The sequence below is a fragment of the Tursiops truncatus genome, chromosome 9, assembly GCF_011762595.2.
Source record: "Tursiops truncatus isolate mTurTru1 chromosome 9, mTurTru1.mat.Y, whole genome shotgun sequence".
NCBI classification, from domain to species: Eukaryota; Metazoa; Chordata; class Mammalia; order Artiodactyla; family Delphinidae; genus Tursiops; species Tursiops truncatus.
In genome coordinates this window covers 59,439,130-59,462,495 of record NC_047042.1, presented here as the reverse complement: position 1 = coordinate 59,462,495, position 23,366 = coordinate 59,439,130, and the positions used below count along the sequence as shown (strand labels likewise).

At 39.9% G+C, this 23,366-nt stretch overlaps 1 protein-coding gene across 9 annotated transcripts in view; it reads right to left on the bottom strand.

The window, feature by feature from the left end:
• Window positions 1-634: 634 nt before the first annotated feature.
• Window positions 635-23,366, bottom strand: part of PLEKHA8 (pleckstrin homology domain containing A8) — a 99,038-nt gene continuing 76,306 nt past the window's right edge. For 3 of the 9 annotated variants that reach the window (XM_033863124.2, XM_019926106.3, XM_019926110.3), the window contains 5 exons: window positions 20,926-20,984; window positions 20,411-20,541; window positions 19,686-19,756; window positions 10,914-10,975; window positions 635-5,554 (listed from right to left, as the gene is read on the bottom strand). In XM_033863124.2, the coding sequence (XP_033719015.1) occupies window positions 5,357-5,554; window positions 10,914-10,975; window positions 19,686-19,756; window positions 20,411-20,541; window positions 20,926-20,984 (521 nt within the window). In that variant the 3' untranslated portion in view covers window positions 635-5,356. Of the gene's footprint in view, window positions 5,555-5,972; window positions 6,045-8,375; window positions 8,491-10,913; window positions 10,976-11,837; window positions 12,522-17,901; window positions 18,595-19,685; window positions 19,757-20,410; window positions 20,542-20,925; window positions 20,985-23,366 lie in introns of those variants that run through there. The other 6 variants (XM_019926130.3, XM_019926116.3, XM_019926112.3 and 3 more) reach the window with 6 other exon arrangements.

Genomic DNA, 23,366 nt, shown 5'->3' with positions numbered 1-23,366 from the left:
ATTATGATGCTCATTCAAAATGCTGAAGGACAAGAACAGGTAACATAGGATTGCATGTGACAGGTATTCAAAGTGCATGGATCTATGAGATCACAAACAATGGAGATGAGAATACTGGGGGTAGAATTAAACACTGACTTAAAAAAGCAACCCAAGGAAATCTATGTACATTGTAGCCTTTGGCATCTGGTCTAACATCTTTCTTCTTTATAGAGACATCATTTTGTCCAATCTATTAACCAGATTAAATCAACCTTAACACATGTCTCATCTGACACAGATTGTCCACAGCCAATTTCATATGAGGTAGTTGGGCTGTTTACTGACATTCTAGTGAAAATTGTCATGACACAAAGGGATTCATGCATCAAACATGCCACAGGAGACTGGCTCATTAGCCTTCTGGGAAGCAACAGAATTACTTCTAGATCACCTGTCTTGTCACCACTGACTCCATATACACCTATAAACAGACACAGATACGCAGGAGTCTGTGGATGAGATCAGCTTTGCAAGGGGTATCAACCATTTCAGGGTGGTTTCTGTTTATAAAGTACAGGGAAGAAATACTGATCACACTTTAAAATATATAAAATAGAATGGACAGTGCTTAAAACAAGCAAGATCTGTCGTGTTCTCACATAGCTTAGCTGAAAACATTTGTTCACGCTCAAAGAGAAGTGATTGAAAAGGGTAACCGAAGAATTTTGAAAACTTTTGCTTTGCAGAGTAGTGGTATGTTTTTTCCTTTTAATTTAAAGCTATATAGAAACAGTGGAGAAGAAAGATCAATGCCTGCGTCAACCGTACCGCTGAGGATCGCTTCCAAGTGCCCTGATGCAGCAGCGCAACAAGAAATCATGCAAATGGCTTCTGTACACAGGCTACTGCCTGCGCCAGGATAGGACTGGGGGCATTTCCAGAGGAGGTCTACTGAACAGTATGTTCATGGAATTGCTGAAAGGACCCTAACACCCTTGTAATAGATAAGCAGTCTTAAAATACTATTAGACAGCTAGTGGGTATTTTTGTCATTCTTATGAACCCCTGAGTAAGCAACTGCAGACCACAAAGGGCCGCCCAGAAGCAGAGTGTGTTTCTAAGTAAAGCACTCTATGTGCATGTCACAGGGACACGGGCTGCCGTAGACGCTGAAGCTCATGTACAGAGTCCACCAGATCACAAACGGCATGGAAGTCAGCCCTTCCAAGACCAAACATGTTAGCTCAGCTAACAGAACAATGGCTTAAAATGTACTGTACTTATAAATTCTAAATCTAAAAAAATTTTTAAAGGTTGATAGTTCACCTTAAAAAAAGAAATGAAACACAAGGGCAGGGAAGCTGAAGAGTTATAAAACCCATGACTAATTATCAGAAGCAACTGATTTTAATCGATGATTCAGAAATGCACCATCATGTAACCAACTTCTTATAGGACATAGTCGTTTAGTAGAGAAAAACATAAAAAGTGTTGTTTCAGGAAGTTTCCAAAATCACATCGTCTTGTATCGCTCATGACCCTTTGACTCTTCCTACTGACTTAAATGATATTTCTTCATACATATGACTTTCACAATCAGATTAAGTTTCCTTAGTAAGACACCTCTTCCTTCAGCTCTTTTACTTACTTCAAATTTAATAAAGAAGAGTATAATTTATTTATTGGTCCCTACCACATATTTTTCTTAATTAAAAACACTTTTCCGAAAATATAAAGTTGAAAGCATTAACTTTTGATTAATTAATAATCAAAAAGAGGAGACTGCAAACCTTTCCAGCAGCACTCATCTAATAACAGATCACCTTTCCTAGATGCTACACACCATGCGGTCACCTGCTTTACAGCTACACATGGGAACAGGGGTTCTTTAAGAAGCTCTTGCAGTCTGGGAGGGGAAGAGAATGCCCACTGACTGGGCACCTGACCCTGGCTAGGTCTGTGCCAGATGCTCCACATATGTGCTCGAAGCTGCTGCTGAGGAACGGAGCAGAACAGCTAAGAAAGGGGATGGATTTGGTGCTCTGATGGGGGCACTGTTCGCAATCATTAGTAACAGAAGAGGAGAGAGAAGCAGCAGGGCTCAACTATGGAGTTCAGATATCCCTCATCGTGGAATATGACATTTGGGGAGCATTTATTTTCAGAATGACACACAAATAATGATGACAAGGCACCTGAAGCCACTACTTACACATCCTAACAAACGCTGCCTTTCAAAGTCAATGCCCTGGGGACTGATGTGCTCAACATTCCAAGAGCCCCAGTTCTAGAACTACCTGAGGAGCTGGATCAAGAGGTGATGAGAAAATCATTTCTACCTCAGAGTCACAAGTTGGTTCTTCCCCAAAAGGTATCCCTCTAACTTAACATTTTTGTCAAGATTAGGTATAATGAATCAAATCTGCTTTCAAGGACAAAAAAAATTTGCCATCATTGAAAGGATTTTGTTCAGTTAGACAAATATATATTAATCCCTCCTAAGTGTAAGGGCTGGCTTCTGCTGTGGGGAGAAGTGCAGACATGATGAAATTATGTGTATGGAAGTGCCTTATAGGAGGTCGTCCAAATGCTGCTTATTAGTTAGAAGACACATTACCTTTTCTTTTCCTTCAGGATCTCTCTAAAGGTTACTCTAGAAAGGGAATCCTAAAAAACGTTTGAGCAACGAACAAACATACTAGCGTTTTCCCATCTCCTCTCATTGTCAGAGAAAGAAAGCTTAGAGGTCCCAGGAATCTTAGAGGATTATGGAGAGAAAGCCTTATCTTTTCTCTTTGTCCTCGTCTTAGATAGTAAATGTCAATTAGCACACATTATGCCTTTAAATAAAATGGAGAAGCAAATACTGCAGGTCCAGGAGGAAGCTCTGACCGTGCCAAGCGTCAGGCCAAGTTGAATTTGTCATCTAAGATGAAGTTCAATTTCCAGAGCTTTACGCATCTTAGGTAAACTTAGTATGCTCCAGTGAGGAAAATACCTATCAAAAAACATTACCCCCTTTCTGTAGGGTTGGAAAAGTGTTGAGTAGGTAATGCAACTTATTCAAGTTATTCAAGCTACTCTGATCTGGGTTCCCAAAGATCCCAGATAATATGAAACCCTTCTTTCCCAGAAAACTGGGTCATACACACCAAGGCAGTACCTACAGAACCACGAAATGGCCGCGCCGAGCAGCTTTCTTTCTGTGTGTATTCAAAGCCTTGGTGGAAAATCTGAGGTATTTTCAGTGTGCCCACCTCTCTCCCAGAGACCAGACCAGCTCTCCTGAGGTGTCGGGGAGCACCACCACTTGCTCCGAACGGTCGTGCTTCACAACACTTAGAATCTCCTGGCAGCATCCCCACCCAATGGCACAATGTCTAATGTGCATTCATTCAAGGTAAAGCAAAGGCTGGTGGCTTTTTCTTTTTCCCTTTTAGGAGGCTCTGTAAGGGCAGGAAGTCTAACTTATCCCCTAGTCCTGCCATCCTGTTCACACTAGCCAGAGAAGGAGGTCCGCACTAATTACTCGTGGGAATGGGAGAAGACAACATACACACCTTAGCAGCTGCTAACAGCAAGCGCTAAGATACAAAAGAATCAACATCACTTGAGCACCCTTTTTCTCCCTAGCCTTAAAATATTTGATGTTGCTTTTCTAAAGGTTAAGCATTTTCCAGGAGTCCTTACTGAGCACAGTATCTGCTTCGTTAATTTGAGCTACATAAATGCCCATTTGTTTAAAGACAGACAAAAAAAATCAATACCCCTCCCTACATTAATCTCTCACCTAAGGAGAGGGTTCTCTTTGCCCTCGGGACAGCATCACCTGTGCCCCTCAAAGGAACTCACCTTCTACCCGGGGAGCTTCCCTTCCAGCTACTTAAAGCGAGTAGCCCCTGACAGGGAAGGCAGCCATGGCCTCTCCCCGCCGCCCGCTCTTGGCAGCCTGGCCCACTGAGAGACTAGGGCCACAGTCCTGGCGTCACACTCTTCGGGAGAACGCCTACACAAGGTTGCTTTGTGAAAGGCTTAAATCCCACCTTTAAACTGTGACACAGTCCCAGAGCTTCTGAGATAAGATAAGCAGCTGCATTTAGCTTACTCTGCACCACTGGTGATAAAGCCAAGACTGATCAGAGAGCACATTCAGAACCGTGGTCCCTGAAGGCCTGCTGGCTCAATTAAGAAACCTGCTGAGTAAACTTGCTCCATTTCTCATTCTCCCTTTAAATACCTCATTTCAACGATAGCCTCTTCCTCTTTGAAAAAAAAGGACACATCATTTAGTTCATGCAGAAGACTGGGAATTCGGTAAACTAGAATTTAATCTCGTAGCTCTTCAACCCTGTGTGCACAAGAATAACTTGGGAAGTTTATTCAAATTCAAGGTTTATTATCCTGAGTCCCAATCCCACAATTCTGGTTCTTCAGGTCAAGGTAAGGCCTGGGAATTTGCTTTTCAAACAAGCACGCCATGTGATTCTGATGCAGAGGTGGTCCAGTTCACATATGGAAATCACGCGGCTCTTCTATTCAGTGGCTGTGTGACTGAGCAAATCCCTCGACCCATACACCTTACTTCTGAAGTTTAATAATAATCCCTGAATGTCACGGTTTTGCTCTGATGTCCAACTCAGATGATGCCGAGGAAAGCAGGCTGGCCAAGGGTGTGCACTGCACAGGGGTCACCTCAGGTGACCTGTCCCACCCCTCCCATACTGTCCTCCAGCTCGGGGCTGGGACATACCACTCATCTCTTCAGAGCCAGTCTCCTGGCCCATAAACAGGGATGGCACTGCTCGGTCACAACCAACGTCCCGGACACACTGACTACACAGGCTCTTCTGGCCCACAGAGCCACAGAGGAGAGGATTCTTTGCAGGACGTCTAGGAATAGCAAACTCTACATTTCAATAGCTTCAACAAAGGGGCTGAGCTCCCTCTAAATTTTTAGTCTAATTCTAAATTGATTGAAACACTGGCTATGAGTTACAGTCCTTGATAAAAAAATTGCTCATTTTCAGCTTGGGTTTGGGTGGCCCATTAAAACTAAAAGCAAAACACAATACTAACAAATTCATTTGTCAAATCTGCTCTTATAACTCGCTGTTCACGTCTGTGTAACAGCTATGATTTGGTTTCCAGGAGGCCCTTTGAACTGAATATATAGCACCTTGATTTTTAAACACACAAAACATATATGCATTTAAAAAATTATACATAAAAGCACTAGGCTTTGCCTCCTCCTCTCCATCCCCCCAAGTAAGGGATTGGAGAGGACTGAAGCTGCTGCTGGAAATTAAGTAGGGCAACGAAACACTTTAGCGAACTTTATTCCCTGAAGTTAGGAGGCGGCGCTGCCCTGCAGACATCATACCACCTCGTCAGACTCCAGTCCGTGGACCTCATATAAAGTGTCCAGTATCGCCAGCTGCTTTTCCATGGCGGGGAGGTAAAGGCTGAGGTCCCTCTGCATCCCAACACTGAAAGCTGCTTTCTGGTGGTCGCCTTCCTTAATGGTTAATGCAGCCACAAAATCTTCATAGGATGGAGCTGCCCTCAGAGCTAACTGCAAAAGAATTGCCCGTGAGAAGCTGCACCACGGCTCGCTCTCTTGCACATTATACTCATGCACAAGCGCATGCGTGCACACACACTCACACACATACAGAGCTGAGGGGAGCAAGAGTGAAAAAAAAAGGCATACAGCCTTTCAGCTCATGGACTCTAAAATTACGTTTCAAGCACCAAATCACTTTAAGCCTAGAAGAAGCAAGTATGTTCTTGGGCCATCTTGAGGATGCATAATCCCATCAAGTCAGGGAATGCTGAGAGAAACAGTTTGAAAAAAGCTCCTTTCTCATTCACAGTGATCCAGCCTCTTCCGGTTGAGTGCTCAGGATGACCTGCATGCGTGCTGCTACCACAGTCTTTGTCGGCACGTGGCCAGCCTGGCAGGGCGTCTCACCATCCTATTTGTATCTCACCTCCACGTACTTTCTTTGCGTGTCTCCTATTTCCCCCTACATGGATATTTCCTTTGTAGTCTTGAATATCTTCTAAAAAGGAAGGGGGTTAACATTTGTTGTCTGCTTGTACACTGATGCTTTAACGTATTTTATCCCAGTTAATCTTTGTAAGAACCCTGTACAATTTACATTCCTATTTGACAGAGAGACATCACACAGCTAGTGAGCGCCAGGGCCGGGATCTGAACTTAGATTCATCTCTATGCTTTTTCAACTACACCACCAACCACACTGCTTCCCTGATGGAAGATTTCCTAAGCTCCTTATAGCTCCCCTCCCTTTGCAGGCCAACTGTTCCCTAAGCTTGCGAAAATCTATCTGGCACCTACTGGCTTGGCTCCGCTGAGTTCTCTGGAGACTTTTTGGAATCTTGAATAATCATTCTGCAGTGGCTTCCTTGAGCTTCCTTATACTGAAAGTCTTTTGAGAATCAACCCTCTCCTTTTTTGCAACTGGAAAGTGACTGGCATTATGCAGTGGTTAAAGCACAGGCGTGGGTGAGGAGACCTGGACTTGAATCCCCAATCTTTTACATATTAGCTTGAGGAATTTAAGCAAGGTGATTAAACTCCTAGAACCTCAGTTTCCTCATCTATAGAAGATGACTGATAGCACTTTCCTTATTTGAGGGATTAATGGGACATGTAGGATGTGTTTATTCCACTGCCTGGCACACAGTGAATACTCAAATAATGATAGGGGTACAGGGAGAGCAGAGAATGAAGGGAAGGCAACTGTCCAAAAATATAATGTGAGAAAGTCTCCCAGAACTGAAGGATATGAGTCTCCAGATTTAAAGACCTATCCAAGTGCTCAGCACAATGAATGATAAAGACCAAAAGGAGAACACAGTGAAATTTTAGAATGTGGGCATAAAGAACAGATCCTAAAAGCATCTAGAAGGAGGTGAGGAACAGTTTATACACAGTGGCACGTTAGATTTTACAACAGTAACACTGGAAGCTGGAGGACATCAGAGGAATGCCTTCAGAGTACTGAGAGAAAATTACTATTAACCTAGAATTCTACACCAGCCAGAGCAACACTCTAGGAAAAAAGGGGCAGAATAAAGACAGTTCCAGGAACTCAAAAATTTACCTCCCTTGCACCCTTTCTTAGGAAGTTACTAGAGTTTGGATACCATCAAAAAAAGGGATTGGATCAAGAAATAGGAAGTCATAGGACTTGGGAAATGGAATTAGGGTGAGGTGGGGATGCAATATAGGAAAACCTGTGAAGAAAAGTCCTAGGGCAATAGCAGTACAACAATTTAGACTGGAAGAAGAGTTTAGAAAGTACTGGAAGGGCACACTCCAAGAAAAAAAATACAGGTAATCTGATACATTCGTGAGTTCAGAATGATGGTGATCTGAGAAATCTGATGGTACAGGGAAAAATGTAAACCTCGTGTAAGAAAGAACGAAAAAAATCACAGAATTCTGGCTCATCATCATCATGTTACCTTGTGATATAATTATATAGGGAAGGTGGAAGCAGGGGAGGTGAGGTAGTGACAGTAAGATCTAAGAGAGCTAATTTCTAACCCATAACAGAAATCAACAGTGATTAACACTGATAAGTCCACAAAGAACAGTAAATCGTTTTAGAACTACAGAGGTATTGGAAGAAATAGTCAAAGCAGTTGAAAGCGGCAGCCTCTTTTAGTGAGTCTGAGAAGTATGGAACAAACTGCTATTTTTTGTTATAACCTTTTTGGACTCTGTGATAAAAAACAAAACAAAACTCTGTGTATATATATTTAAGTAAAAGAAAAAATTTTTAAAGTTTCTCCAGAGTGGAACCCAGGACTACAGATTTCTTAAAGACTCCTAGTGGACTGTGATGCAGCCGAGCCTATCCGGGAAACGATGACAGAACTCAACTGAAGATGAAGGCAAAACGCAGCCACAGAAAGAGGCAGAGCCTAGACTGGCCAGCAGTTCCACAGACGGTAACTGTTTGAAGATAAAAGTTCACTGTTTGTCTGGTAAATAAGTCAAATTCCTTGAGCGTAAAAGCCATTTCCCTGAGCAACCAGGATTAGTTAAATGAATTTGCTCCTGATAATTTTAATTAGCACATTAGAAAACTCAATAAGCTTTCCAAAGTAGGGAAGACTTAGAGAATAACAGGAGAGACACTGAAAGGTAGCTCCTCTACTGAAAAGGCTGTTGCCAAATGCTCAGCATAATCTATTTTCTTAAAAACCAGCAACTTGAAAAACTATTGGCAATAATATCAAGTCTTCAAAATGTTCTTTCTCTATAACTTTGGGTGTATTACCTCACCTCTATGTGTTTCAGGTTTCTTTGTCTATGAGCAGGGAATATAAGAGAACCTACCTCAGAGTTATGAGATTAATAACTTTATGTAAGTAAAGCACTTAAAACAACATCTAGTGCATGGTAAGTGCTCCAATTCTAAGTTGTGGCTGTAGTTTCTTGGTATTAGACATAGCAATTCTACTTCTAGGAACCTATTTTGAGGAAATAACAGTTTTAGTCAAAAATGCATAAAAACAGATGCTGTTCTGTCTGTAAAAACAAATTTAGAAGCAGCTGAAATTTCCAACACAGAGATTTGGGCAAATACATTACGGTACCTCCATACTAGGGAAATATTATGCAGTCCCTAAAAGTAAGTGGGGAAGACTACGGCTAACACTGCTGTTGGATACACAGCAAACTTGTTCCAAGAGTAAATTCTAAGAGTTCACATCACAAGGAGAAACATTTTTTCCTTTCTTTTTTTTGAATTGTATCTATATGAGAAGATGGAGGTTAGCTGAAGCTATTGTGGTAAGCATTTCACAATGCATGTAAATCAAACCACCATGCTGTGCACCTTCAACATACAGTAACGTCTGTCAATTATTTCTCAATAAAACTAGAAAATATAAAAAATTAAAAAGTGGAGAAAAAGAATACAAAATTATACAACCAGCTAAATGTCAAAAAATTTATATGCATATACAGAGTAGGTATACAAAATAAAGGTAATTATACACATAAAATAGACATGTAAATATAAAAATATAAGTATCTATAAGTAGCTATTTATATAAATATATGAAATGAAATAGAACCATATTGAAGAGAATATGTAAAAGTATATGAAAATAAGAGCTAAGAAGGTAAAACACAAAAATGTTAAAAATCCTTATTGTAGAGTGGTGAGATTATGGACAATTTTAATTTTTACCCTTTCTATTCTTCCATAATTAAAAATTTTTTTTTTTTACAATGAGTCTAAATTACTATATATTGGGAAAAATCCTGTAAGTTAAAATGTTCTTTTAAAGACTCATGCGTATGATAAATTTTGTGCTATAGCTTCATTCTTGTTGGCAACATCTCGGATCATCAATAATATTTCAGGATTAAACTCTGCCTTCTATTCTGAAAAAAAACAACCACCCCAAACCACATTTATGTTTCTTATAAATGGTGCAACTCAGTGTTTTCATGCTCTGTCACCTCACCAAGGGAAGGCGGGTGTGAGGCACCTGTAGGCAATCACAGTATTTACTCAGGGAGACTGATGAATGCAGCAGCACCCTTTGCCTCATTTCTCACTAGCAGTTTCTCAGTTATTCTGTCTTCACTGTGGAGAGCTGTGATGTGTGGGATGGGCACCAGCCTCGGAGACAGCAGATCTGGGTTTAGACCTGGACTCTGCCACTGCCTCACTCTGGGACTGGAACAAACAGTTCTGAACTTGTACAATAGTGGGAGTTAATCCTGAGGATTACCAAAGAGAGTGAACACAGAAGTACCTGGCACAGTGCCTGATGCACAGTAAGCGTCCAACAGCCAAATGGCAACTATTATTATGTTATTAAACATGCACTGAAGGTAAGTGTGAGCAGTCAGTGGCTGCAACTGGTCTGGCTCCTATTCCAGTGAACAGTAGGACATAGAGCTAGTCATCTCCATGCTTTCAAAAATGGTTCATTTTCACTAAAATTTGATTTCTTCCACGGTAAATTCTTCCCACTTTCTTTACCTGCCTCCTAGTAAATCATGACCTGAACGGTTCTTACCTTAGGCAAATGATGTCTCCCATGCTTTAAATTAGTAAAAGACCATCATCTGCAAGGCTATTTTTAATCCCCCGACCTTCCAAACAACACTCATACTCTATGACATTTCCTACTGTACCCCTACATGAGACTCCGCCTTTTCATGGCTGCACCTGACTAAGGCTGACCTCTCCCCAGATGAGAGAATAACAGAGTATTACTGCTGACATAAAGGGGCCATCTTCTCCTTCTATTTCACAATGCAGGCTAAGTGATTTGTCCGGGGGACCATGATTCTCAGGTGTGTGCTCTTCCTAGGTCACGCAAGGAAGGAAGGAGCGGTAGCTAACAGGAGCCCAAACATATGAATACCAACACGTCCATAAAGAAAATAACTGGGTAAGAAGATATTTCTAGTCCTAGCCACTGGCAATCCAGGTCAGTTAATATTCAAGACAAAATTCAATTTAGGGGAAAAAAACCTGACTAAAATCTGAGAATTAACAGGATTGACTTTAACAGGCAGCAGAGGGAGCTATGGGCTTGAAACCACCACTGGTTTCCCCTCAATGGTGAGCATTTGACAGCTTCCTGCCTATCTCTACACTGACACTCTTTACTACCACATCAGAAGGCAACCACTTCTGAGACAAATCTTCTCAGGGTCACTGGAACTAGATAAGGTGAAGCACATTCTAACAGTCTTTTCTTACTTTTTATTGCCAACATTTCCATACAACAAAGACCTATAGACTTAAATGAAATAAGCAATATTTCGTTCTTATTCTCAAAAACAAACAGAAACACCACACACACAAAGCAAAACAAAACACCTTGCTGTGACCATCAGAACATTAGGAGGCAGAAGGATTACTTACCGCAAAAACCCCTCGAACTACCCAGCCATGGTGTTGCCGTAATGTTTTACCATATGCATTATCTTGAAAAGAAGAAAAACTCCATGAGGAACAATTTCATCAGAATTTGATGTGCTATTTGCATCATGTCCTTTCTAATGTATGTAGTAGCACATTCCTCTTGGTATTAGAAACTGATAAAAAAAAGCTGAATTATGAGATTATGCACCCCAAAAGTCTTGAGTAGGAAAAAAGCCTACAGAGGTTTTTTTTTTAAGGAAAAATTGGTATTTCCACTCTTACCCTGTGTCATATCTCAACTTCAGCTTATTATCATGGTTGGAAAATTCAATACATATAAGGAAGTAAAGAGGGAGGAAAAGATACTGTAATATAGAGACTAAATACAATTTAAAATACACTATAAAAATATAAAAATGCAGTTCTTTGAAATGTTGTGTGATCCGGAGCCAGTCCCTTAGCTGACCTCTCTAACCATCTGTTTCCCCCTTTGTAAAATGAACTCTAAGGTTCTCTTCAATTCTAACATTCTATTCTGGGATGTCAAATGCTTGTCCTAGATGTCCCTATGACCCTGGATATACAGTTTTAAAGCGAGAAACCTTTAAAACTATTATGGAAAGAACAGCTTGAAGTTATTAAGGTAGATATAATGTATATGGTGAGGCCTATTGATAAAAGTCATTCACATTCTAGACTTTAAAGATAAAAACCTATTATTTTTGTCCCAGTGAGTTTTTTAAAAGGAGATTTAAAAACTGCTACATAATAATTTTAATTACCAAAAAAAAAATCTCGAGAACAAGATGACTGTATTTTATGCAAGGGATGTGTTCCTGAAGGCTTTGAATAATTCAATACATGCAAAATTCAAAACTGATTTTTCCACAGGAATAAATGCGCTCTCAGGAGGGCACAGCTCTGCATCACCACAGTGCATTTTTATTTCAATGCTCCATTTTATTTTCTCAGCATCATCTCCAGTGGTCTACAGAGTCCTCACACTCCTAAATTACAGCACAGAGTATCATAGGGGTTGTTCGACCTTCTTTATCATGTTTTACCACATCTAAATTTTATTCCAAACTTTATTTTCATGGGCTAGTTTCAACACTAGTACAAGCACCACCATCAACCATTTAATCAATGCTTGGGCGACACTGTAATAGGATATAAAGACATTTTAAATTATAACAAGAGCAGATGTTAAAATAACAACAAAAAAAGACACCAAATCCACAACCACAGGCTCCTATGCAGTAAAAAGCAGTGCGGTTCACAGAATACTGCCAAAGAACATCAGGTATCTGCATTTTACTGGGCAAAACAGCACTGCCATGTGGCTGTAGCTTGAATACTTTACAATTTATTCAAGCTCTCTAGCTTTGAAATGATGTAATTCTTGTCAATTTCTATTTTTAAAATTTGGGTGAGGCTTTATTAATACTTTTAGCATACCATGTATCAATTTTACATAATTCAAGTTTGCATAAAATACATTATATTTTGTATAAAAGAAGACTGTACGTTTGAATTCTAACAGCAGATTTCGCTGGCTATCTCAAGTTTTAGGAATGGGTTGAAATGCCAGCATCCAGTGTGGTGAAGCTAAAGCAGAAATGATAAAAATCAATAAATTCAAGGGCACAAAGGACTCTTAGAAATAGCCTAAAGGAGAACTCGAGATTAAATTCAATCTTTTTCTTAGGAGACCAGTCTGTAGGCTAAGACAGTGTCAAAGATACAAGTCTTCAATGTAAGCCACACTTAAAACCTATCTGATTCTCTAAGGGGACAGATGTTATCAGGGACATTTTAGATGGTATCTAAGACCTTAGTGAAGAAAGGGTTGCTAGCATACAGGTGCAGACGGGCAGGAAATACTAGGCACAGCCCCCGCAGTAAATCAGTAAGACGGTCAAATTTCTAACCGTCTAAGGAGCCATCTGGGCTGGTAAGAAGGTGTACAGTCCATGGAAAACATCCTGAGGTGAGTCACAGACGTATAGTGGGAACACTTTCTTTCTTGTGATCCGAATCCACGTAAGGTATTAAATGCCATTAGAAATCAGTAGATGAAATTTAGTGCCATTACAATCTGCTCGTAGACATCTGTGATGGGAACAGCTGCTCCATTCAGCAAGAACTTAGTGCGAGTCTACCACTGCCCCTTACTAAGTGCAAGGCAGCAGGGATCACTGGGTGCTTTAAACTCAGTCCCTTGCCCTCAGGAAGTTCATGGGTTTATAAGAGAGCCAGCCTTTAACAAATCATCGTTATGCAAATTGCCGACTGCTGTAACAGAGATCTCTATCCAGTGCTACAGGAAAAGAGAGATGAATCCAGCCTGGGAGCAAGTGCACAGAAAGAATTCTCCAAAGGAGTCTCAAAGGCTGGGTAGGGCAGAGAGTAGGGTGGTACCTGGGGCTGCAGACAGAGAAAGCTACATGCAGTTGTGAGAGATGGTGGCATGAAGGGGGAACAGTCCAGTAGGGCTGCAGATCACTGGGGCTGGGGCCAAACTGTGAGGACCTTTTTTATGCCGTGTCAAGGATTCTAAACTTCCCACCTGAGGCACCGTGGTAGTTTAAAATAACACTTACTGCTTTTTTTCTGATTTCACAAGTAATGTTCAGGAAAATGCAAAAAGGGAAGAACTAAAGAAACCTATAATCATGCCTCCCAGAGGTAACCACAGAGGGCATTCTGGAGGTATATTCTCTTAAGTCTTTTCTCCTATACAGACAGTATTATTTTCTTCTACTAACAGTCACGATCATTCTGATTTGGAATTGTGGTAGGGAAGTAAAAGGAGATCAGTATTTCTTTACGGTATGCAGCAAACGCAGCTGACCGCTGTCCTGGTCCCTGAGCCTTCGGCTCCAGAGTTCACCTGGCAGACAAACTGCCTGTTTATAAGGGCTCTGGATCCAGTGCTACCCCAACCTCAGGGGCCTTATACCTTTCCTACACTTTGCCTGTGAAGTCAACCACTCAAAAAAGCCCAGAAACCCTTCTCCATGCTCCCTTCTATGGGACAGCAAGAAAACAAGGATGCTGTGAGTCCAAGTAAGAGGGGCAGGCTGGTCTAAGGAAGGGAGGGTGTTTGTACAGCAACACGATCTGTGTCTCCCCCCAGCCCTTCTAGAGAAGGCAGTTGTTCCCTGCTGTGCCTGCATCTTGCCAGAGAAGAGTCCCACTGGGCAAAATGTGGGCCAGTAAGTCTAATGGGAGAAGAGGGAGGCAGAGAATTTAGGCTAGGTCCTGACTCAGGCCTAGGAAGACCACCTCCACAATTGAATACCAACAAATAAAATAAAACTCATAAATGAAAAGGACTTGCCCCAAGTCTTTAGCTGACTTCTAGGGCTGCAAATATCCCTGCCATGTGAGGCTGCATTAAATTAGGATGAAGTCTAAGCATTGACCTATTTTGGTTACCCAGAGAAGATTAGATAATGAAATACATTAATCTTCACTATAATACCCATTCATTATCATAATGCATGTTCTATAATCTGGAAGTATTTTTGGCCTCTGAAAGACATAAATGATTCCCTTCTCCCAGTTCTCTGAAATCTGTCAGTTCCTTAGAAACTGAGGCAAAATTTCTAAGTAGGAAGTGTTGACAATCACCTTGCCCAATTCTCTTCCTCTTACAGATGAAAAAATAGAAGACCCAGAGAGAGAGTTACCTGCCCAAGGTCACAAAGCTAAAAGCAATGAGAACTTGGGGCATTCTTGTCACATTAAACCATTTTGACAAAACTAATGTTTATTCTTTGTGATAAAACAAAATAATGAAAATGAAAAACGTGCCTTTTCCCAGCCACATCTTGAAAAAATTGGAACCTTATTCTGTTCATAAAGATGCAGATTTGACTTCTTTAATGGTTAGTCAAAAACTTTCTATGAGGTATTTAGAGATTATGCCTCAACCTATCATAGCATCTGAACAAGACTACCTTTCCATTACTGTTGGTGGATAGCTATTCTGTCCAGGAACAGAATATATGAGAGTGTTTCTCTATTGTAAATCTATAATTAGTGAGAATTTGCAAAGTTACTTTGGGTTGTAGAGAGGGCAAAGGAGAAATGCAAATCTAAGTCTTAGGAGACAGCTTGAGAAGTAGACAAGCAAAGCCAGAAAAGGTGAAATCCATCATTCACTGAGCTCAGGAAGTGACAATCATCTCAGTTCTGCAAATGAGCTAAACTAGGAAGTCCTTAGGCAAGAATCACGAACAAAGAAAGGTTTGAAAGTGAATAAGCAGTGAATAAATCTGAAAATACTGAGTGAAAAAGGAAGAATGTGTATAATGTGACACCATGTACATGAGTTTAAAACATGCAATACATTACTAGATACTGTTTGTGGACACATAAATATATAGTAGAAGTATAAAAACATTCATTATATGATGATAAACTACAAATTCTGGATGAAGATCTTCTCTGGAAGTAATGGGGTTATGAGGTAGTAGATGGTACTGTATTTACATATTTGGTCAAATGATAAATATTTGATATAATTTAAAAAAACCTACTACTTGGAAAGTACCCCCAAGTTCTTTACAGTGACTAAGCTTTGGGCAAAATGAATTGTATGGAGAAAAGCCAACTCAATAACCAGTTGACAGAGATGGAACAAGTACCCAGAGACATCCTTTGTTACCTTCAGGCACCATCGAGAAGAAAACTTGTACTGTAAGCCAATTCTGCCATTAGAAGCACATGCTGTTAAGAGTTCTGGAAAGGGCATGACTTGATTCACATTCCCTGGTACTTTCAGAATAATTAGTCAAGTTATGATTTGATGTCAAATATCTGATTATGAGTTCTAACTTCATCTCTCTCATATAGCTCTCCTTGTTTGTGAAAGCCTTTCATATTAAATGCATAAGTGAGCCTCCTTTACCTTTTTTTTTCCTCCTATCCTGTGCTACAGATCTTGGTTAGGTTAATGTTTACCTGACATTTACGGAATCATTCCGAGGTGAGGGATGTGGCAATATGCTATCCCACTGAGGGAATAGTGCAGAACACATAATATTTAGTACAATGGTGCATGAAATGGCAGAGCAACTTTTCTTCATTTCACTTACAAAGATGCTTTCCAAAGCCTCTTCTTGATGTGGCATCTGTGAATGGAGGGGCTCAGCTACAGGGTGGGCCATTAAACACATTTGCCTTGTGTACCCAACTCTTTCCTTAGAGTGATCTCTAGAGAATGTCAGAGGACACTAGAGTTCAGAGCAGCTCTTGGCATGAGACCACCCAAAATATTCCACTCTGATCATCATTATGGGGAATTCAGGTGATGGCTCAAATGCAAAAGGGGGCAGTATAAAGCCCAAGGCCTCCTTCCGATTGCTGAAAACTCATTCTAGGTCACAGAACTGCAGCAATACAATGACTATACATGCATTTTCCAGAGAGTTAATAGATGTCAAGGCTTCCGTTGTGTCATTTAGGACTGTTACATATCATCTCCCATTTTCAAAGCCACTAAGACTATCCAAAATTATGAGCAGTTACCTCAAAACCTTTCTTAAGCAGTGTTTTCAAATTTGGGAGTGTCCTTATTTTATCCCTACTAATTGTCTTGCTGTTCCTAGGTTAAGAAAAGTTTTCAGCCATTGGGTAACCAGCCAATTATCATGAAAAGGAGGCAAAATTAACTGATGCTATGGGTAACTAATTTCAGTACTTTTATTCCTGCTTATTTAATAATCACTTAGATGCAGTCAAAATTCCCAAATAACCAAATGTAGCCTAGTGACAGGTGAGCTTCAACATCCCAGCTCTAGATGAACGGGTCTCACACTTGAGCATGGATTAGAATCACTTGCATGACTTGTGAACACACGCATTTGCTGGGCCCCACCTCGGGAGTTTCTGAGTCAGCAGGTGTCAGGTGGGACCCAGCAGTCTGCATTTCTAGTAAGTCTCCAGGTGATGAAGATGTTGCTGTCCTTGGACCACTTTGAGAACCACTGATCTAGATCTGAGACCCTAGGGAAAGTACTCATCCTCTCTAAACCTCAGTTTACTTGCTGTAAAAGGGGAGTACTCAGAAGATTAAATAAAATGTTTATGGAGAACCTAGTGTTATGCCAACACTGGGTGCTCTATAAATGGTAGCTGTTATTACAATAACTCAATTTCAGAATAAAAAATGCAAGCTAATTTGCCTATATGTGGCATATAAATTGCACATACCCACTCTTTTACTTACATACCTAAACTATCTCATTTTAGACAAAATATCACTTCTGCTTATAAAGCCTGTGATTTCAAAATGAGAAAAAAGCCAGCAATCCAGAAGAAATAGGCAACAAGCAGCCTGTGGGTTCTGCATAGTTAATGTGTGAACAGTTCTCATAAATCTCTCTTATTTGCTTGCACAGAACTTGTTGTGTCTGTGTTTAGAGGGAAGGGGGCTGGTTAGGGGAGCTTTATCTCTCCACATTGCACAGCAGCAGGAAACTAGGGATCCCAGTAAGCAAAGATGATTTAAATCATGAAGACCTCTGAAATAACCCTGAGCATCAAAGATGAAAATCTCAAATTTATGGTCCCTTTTCCTTTCCACTGAAAACAGTCCAGCGGGGAAGAAAAGGAAGGAAAAGCTGAGATTGGCTGTGATTATTTCAGTTTTGAAGCAGCATTTGCCCTTCAAGTCTCCTCTCTCTTCATAAAGTCAACATCTCTAGGCCCAGCTTTCAAATCAAGTAAAAGATAGGGGAGGAAAGGGGGCAGAATTAGGGATGGGGGCAGGGCAGAAAGGGTATATCCTCAACTGTCTCTCCACCTCCAAGGGGCAAAGCTTTTCTTTTCACTTGCTGTGTCTGGTAAGCAGCTGGGTTCTCCTCTATCCCAGCTCCAGCAGAGGGGTAATGAGATTAGCATTCTCCACTTGCCCTCACACAGCCAGCCATCAGAAAGCAGTAGCATCCTGTGACGTGTGGAGTCCACCACGCACACAGTGCTGAATCCCATATCTTCTGCATTTCCTGCAGGTGGTGGAGTCTTCCTACCAGTGTGGAGCTTCCATACTAAGAAGTCAGCCTGGAGAGAAATTTCAGGCTTGGCAGCTGAGCTTGGTAACTTTCCATTTGTGATTTGGGACAAATAAGTCCCATTTTCTGGTAGGTTATCAACTTTGTATATGTCATGATGATGAGAATATAAACAATAGAAGCTAACCTCTATTAAGTGCTTATTATGTACCAAATTTCTAATCTTTTCACATGCATAAACCTATTTAATCTTTACAACAATCTTATTAGGGAAATCAAGTCATCATTCCCATTTTACAGATGAGGAAACTGAGGCACACAAAGGTTAAGTAAATTGTCTAAGGGCACCTAGCCCATGATCTTAATCACTCCACAAAGTCATCAAGTTTGATGGAGACTGGTTAGGGAGTCCTAATAGTCATGGTGAATATATTTTTAATACTGTAATCAGGACACTTAGGAGAGGATATAACTGAGACGGTCCTGGAAATTCAAGGATGTATGAGAAACCCCAAAATGCAGGTAGCTCAGGGACGGTGGAGAAGACCTTCTGTGGGAGAAATGAGGACCTTACAGCTGAGGATCCCAAAATGACCCTGCTTCAGATCCTTTGTGGTCTTAGCGTGTCTTTTGATCTTTCAGAATTTCAGTTACCTAACCTGTAAAAATGGACTGATGTGAGGACTAGGTTGTCTAAATTTTTTATACAGTGTTACAGAAATATCAGCTTTTATTGTTTCACGGCACATCGGCAAGTTTCTATACAGGGAGGCCTGGGAAAATCACACAGGGGCAGGATCCCTCAAGACTCATGACCCAAAGGGAGGACTAACAAAAGGAAGAACTCACCCCTGACATTGATAAAATGCTGTGTGAACACTGGCTCCTCCTCCCCAGCAGAAGTATCTAACTCATTCATTTCATTATTTATAATCATGACTGCCTAGAGCCTGACCATGTGCTTCTCTACATCATAATAATGCAGGGCTTCAAAGTAATATGGAAATCTCACTCCCATCTGATCACCTCAATGCCCATCCTGGAAGGATTTCCTAGAGACCAAGATTGAGAGTTTAGCCAGTCTGTTAGTGGCACTATGAGGATGCTTCCAAGTCTTCAATGTTTTCCAAAAGTGGTCCAATAGGTGCATTGATCCATCCATCTATCCACCCACCCACCCAATGTTTATTAAGTACCTACAATGTTCCAGTCACTGCATTAAGATGCTGGAGATGTCGGACGATCTCCTTTGACCAAGGCCTTCATCCGAATCTCAACTACCACCACAAAAATGGGGCACATAGGGCACTTGAGGAATACAAGATGATGACCAGCCCTTCATCTTACTTCAGAGCAAAACCTAGGGTTCCCCACACCCTCCCTTTTATGGTCTCCAAAACTAGCTTCCCTCTGGATACAGATTTTAGAAAACTACACAGTTATCTCAAGATTCATTTAGGAAGAACTGACTTCTTAAAAATATTAGGTTTTCCTATTAAGATTAAAAGATGGCTCTCTATTAATTTAGCTCTTCTTTAAGATATACTGATTTTTAATAAGTTAGATCTAGACTACCAGGTCACTATCTCGAGTTCTTTTTTAACAAAGCATATAAGAAACAAACAATTAATAATAATGAAATAGAAAAATACCAAAATCAGATCTTGAAAAGCACACCCTATCTCCTCCTCCAAGGGTCTCCATTCCACATCCTATTCAATTAATCAACCAAAATGTAAATAACACTTACTCAGGGCTGTCTGGATGTCCTTTTCACCATTTTTCACTTCTGTCAAAAATCCCTTCAAAAATTTGAGACCTCTAAAACAAAAAAGAGGAAGAAATATTATTTTCAAAGTTCACTTATGTTGAATGGGTATGAATAAATGGCAGACATCAGCTTCTTTTTCAGTAGTATCTTGGGCACAGCAATAAACAAGTCAAGTCACATGGCAGTCCTTTCTAAGTTTCTTCCCTGTGATTTCCCTTTAGCTTGCCCTAGACGCTTCTTATCTGAAATACCTACACAGTGGTTTTCAAAATGTGGTCCCAGGACCAGCAGCTTCAGCATCACCTGGGAACTTGTTAGAAATGCAAATTCTGGAGCTCCCCTCCAGACTTACTGAATCAGAAATTGGGTTTTGGGTGGAGCAATCTGTGTTTTTTAATAAGCCCTCCAGGTGAATCTGATGCCATTACAGTTTGCGATCCACTGACATAAAGACAAACCAATCGGCTTTACTGTCCTTTATGATTCCTATCTTATATATTCTATTAATATTAACAATGTTTATCACTATCAAGACAGAGGCAAAAAAAAGTCGATATTCTATTCTTCAGGCCTTCTAGAAAAGGCTATACATGGGTTACAGCTTTCACTCAGAAGTAGCCTCTTTTGCATAACAATTTTTTTTGGTAGGGGTAACATTTCAACTAAGCTGGATTTCAACTGCTGCCCCACCCCAGTTGCCTCACCTCTTCAGCCACAGGAGGGCTTCTGTAGCTGAGTTCCTAACCTGGGCTACATCGGCCTCCACTTCATGCAGCACTATCTTCTGGAGTGTGGTAAACTCTTCTTTGTTGGTTATATACTTCTGATTTACTTTCTGCAGGAGAAGCAGGGAAATAACCTAAGTTAAAAGTGCTAAAGCTATCAAGCAAGTCAGTTTACTGTTGAGACCTAACTTTGTCAACCAGGCCTCTAAGAAATCAAAATGAATTAAGCCTCTCTTACCTTCGTCCTTATGCTTTCCAAGTAATCTGTTTTATTTGTTTGAGGATTCTTATTAGGCTTAAGCTAGAATTAAATAGTTTCAGGGTTTTAAAGTACTGTTTTTAAAGTATTTTTTCCTCTGAGAAAGGTTCTTACAGCTGGCCTATACTTTTCATCCCGAGTATAAAACTCAACAATCATTTGTTTCTGAATGAGATTTCATGCAGCTACTCCCTCCAAATATACAGTCTCCACGGAGACAAGCCAGTATATTCACCTTAATATTTCCAACTAGATCCATTTTAACAGGAGCAAACACTGTAGGGCCAAGTTTGTCTAGAAGAAAAGATTGAAAACATCTTTGAAAATGCAATTTTTTCAAGTGGAAAATATTTTTTATAGTAGCAATGAATTTAACAGCCCCCCCCCCCCCCCCCCCCCGCCAAACTTTTATTTTTTGCTTTTAAATCATTTTCTAAACATAAGCTTCAAAGGTTCCTGGCACACTGTCATTGCTTTTTTCTACTTCACTGCTCTGAAGTGAGTAACTATAATAAGGGCCTAAGGGCAGGTGAGGATAACCTTGTAAGTTTAGAATGCGCATTGTAATCCTTAGGGCTGCACTGTCCAATACGGTAGCCAGTAGATGTGTGGCTATTGAGCTCTTGGAATGTACCGATTCCAAACTGAAATATGCCATAAGTATAAATATATACCAGATTTCAAAGACTCAGTACCAAAAAAAGAATGCCAAATATCTCAATAATGATTCTTTTATATTGATTCCATGTTCAGATGATATATTGTATATACCAAGTTAGATAAAATACATTATTAAAATTAGTTTTATCTGTTTTGCTTTACAATTTTAATATTCTTGCCAGAAAATATAAAATTATATATGTAGTCTGAATATTTTTGTTGGATAAGAGCAACTAAAAATAGTAACACAAAGGGGTATAGCCAAAAAGCCAAAAGAGAAAATATAATAAAATTCTAAAAAATACTTGACTCATCCAAAAGAAAGGCAGGAACAAAGATAGGTAGCTAAAAAGCTAAAAGAGGAAATAAAACAGAATACAAAAAAATAATTGATTAATTGGGTGGAAATCAAGAAAGGAGTAAACAAGGAAGAACACATGAGACAAACAGATAATAAGTAGCAAGATGGTAGAAACAGACAGCAAGATAGCAGGCTTAAATTCATCCAAACAATGTAATTTATTACACTGAGTACAAGAAAAAAACATGATAATTTCAATAAACACAGAAAAATATATTTTATAAATTAACTCATTCATGATTGTAAAAAACAACTCAATGTACAAGTCAATTGTATCTATATGCTATTAATAAACAACTGGAAAATGAAATACTTTTCATGATAGCATAAAAAAACATAAAATTCTAAAAGTTATTCCTAACAAAAGATGTGTAAGACCTTTACACGATACAAAACGTTGTGAAAATAAAGACCTAAGTAAATGAGAGATATAGCACATTCATGGATTAGAAGACTCAATGTTGTTTAAGATGCCAATTTCCTACTAATTGGTTTACAGTTTCAATGTAATCCTAATCAAAATCCCAACAGGATTTTTTTTTTTTTAGAGAAATAGTAAGAAAATCACATATGTTTATTGAAAGGTTTTCAAGATTCATTACTTCAAAAAAAAAAATCACAATGGGACACATAGAACAAGCTCTCTTTTGTGTCTTATATAATACAGTATGTCTTATTCAGAAATGCCTCTATCTATTCAAAACAATCAGTTGGTAGTACTTATGTTTTACTTACTCTCACTAAGTTTTGAGTGGTTTACTGGCTTAGTACAGAAAACCAGTACATTTATCAGAATACTGCATTTTACTATCTTACTCCTTTTTTTATTCCTAAACCATAGTTGTTTTCTGTTTCTGTGTATGTTTGGGATATATGTAATGAGATTTATTTTCATTTATACAGAGAAATATTTATGATTTCTCTGATTTTAAGGTTTAAGACTTAAGACTCCTGGCATCTTCATGATAAGAGGGATAACTTGTATTATTGGCCATAACTACTGGGTAGGATGGAATTGGAGTTACCTTGTAGCTCTTCCATCAGACTGCTATTCTATCCTGCCTCCTACTGTCATACATGCTTATCAAAGAATGTATGGTCCCAGGAATCCTACAGGAAAAAAAAATCCCCTTCAACCTCTAGTCCCAGTGTGTATATAGACTCTCCTTTCTTTGGCCAACTGGACCACGTGGAAGCCACCTGCATGCCCCCCTACTCTGTGGGCTCCACTTTGTCCTTGCTTATCCTATCCAGGAGAGTGAAGAGGAGTCATGGAAGGAGGATGGGAACTTTGATACCCTCCACACATCTTTGGAAAGGTCCACTCTAGTACACTGACCCCTGGATACGGTCTTAGTTTTTCTCTTTGATCTGTATCAGGGCTCTTCTTCCTCTCTGGGGTTGAATTAGTGGGATGGGCAGCTTTGCTTTTTCCCTTAAAGTAATGGGAAGCATGCATGGCCCATGATTCTCCCCCCCCAACCCCGTCACACACTGTATTTTATTTTTACAAGAGATAAATAAACTGACACCAAGCATTGTAAATGGATGACCACAACAAAAGCAACAATGATTGCAATTACCAAACATGAAACACACTCATACTATGTCATAATATTGACATTCATTTTAACAGCTAAAATTTATATGGACAT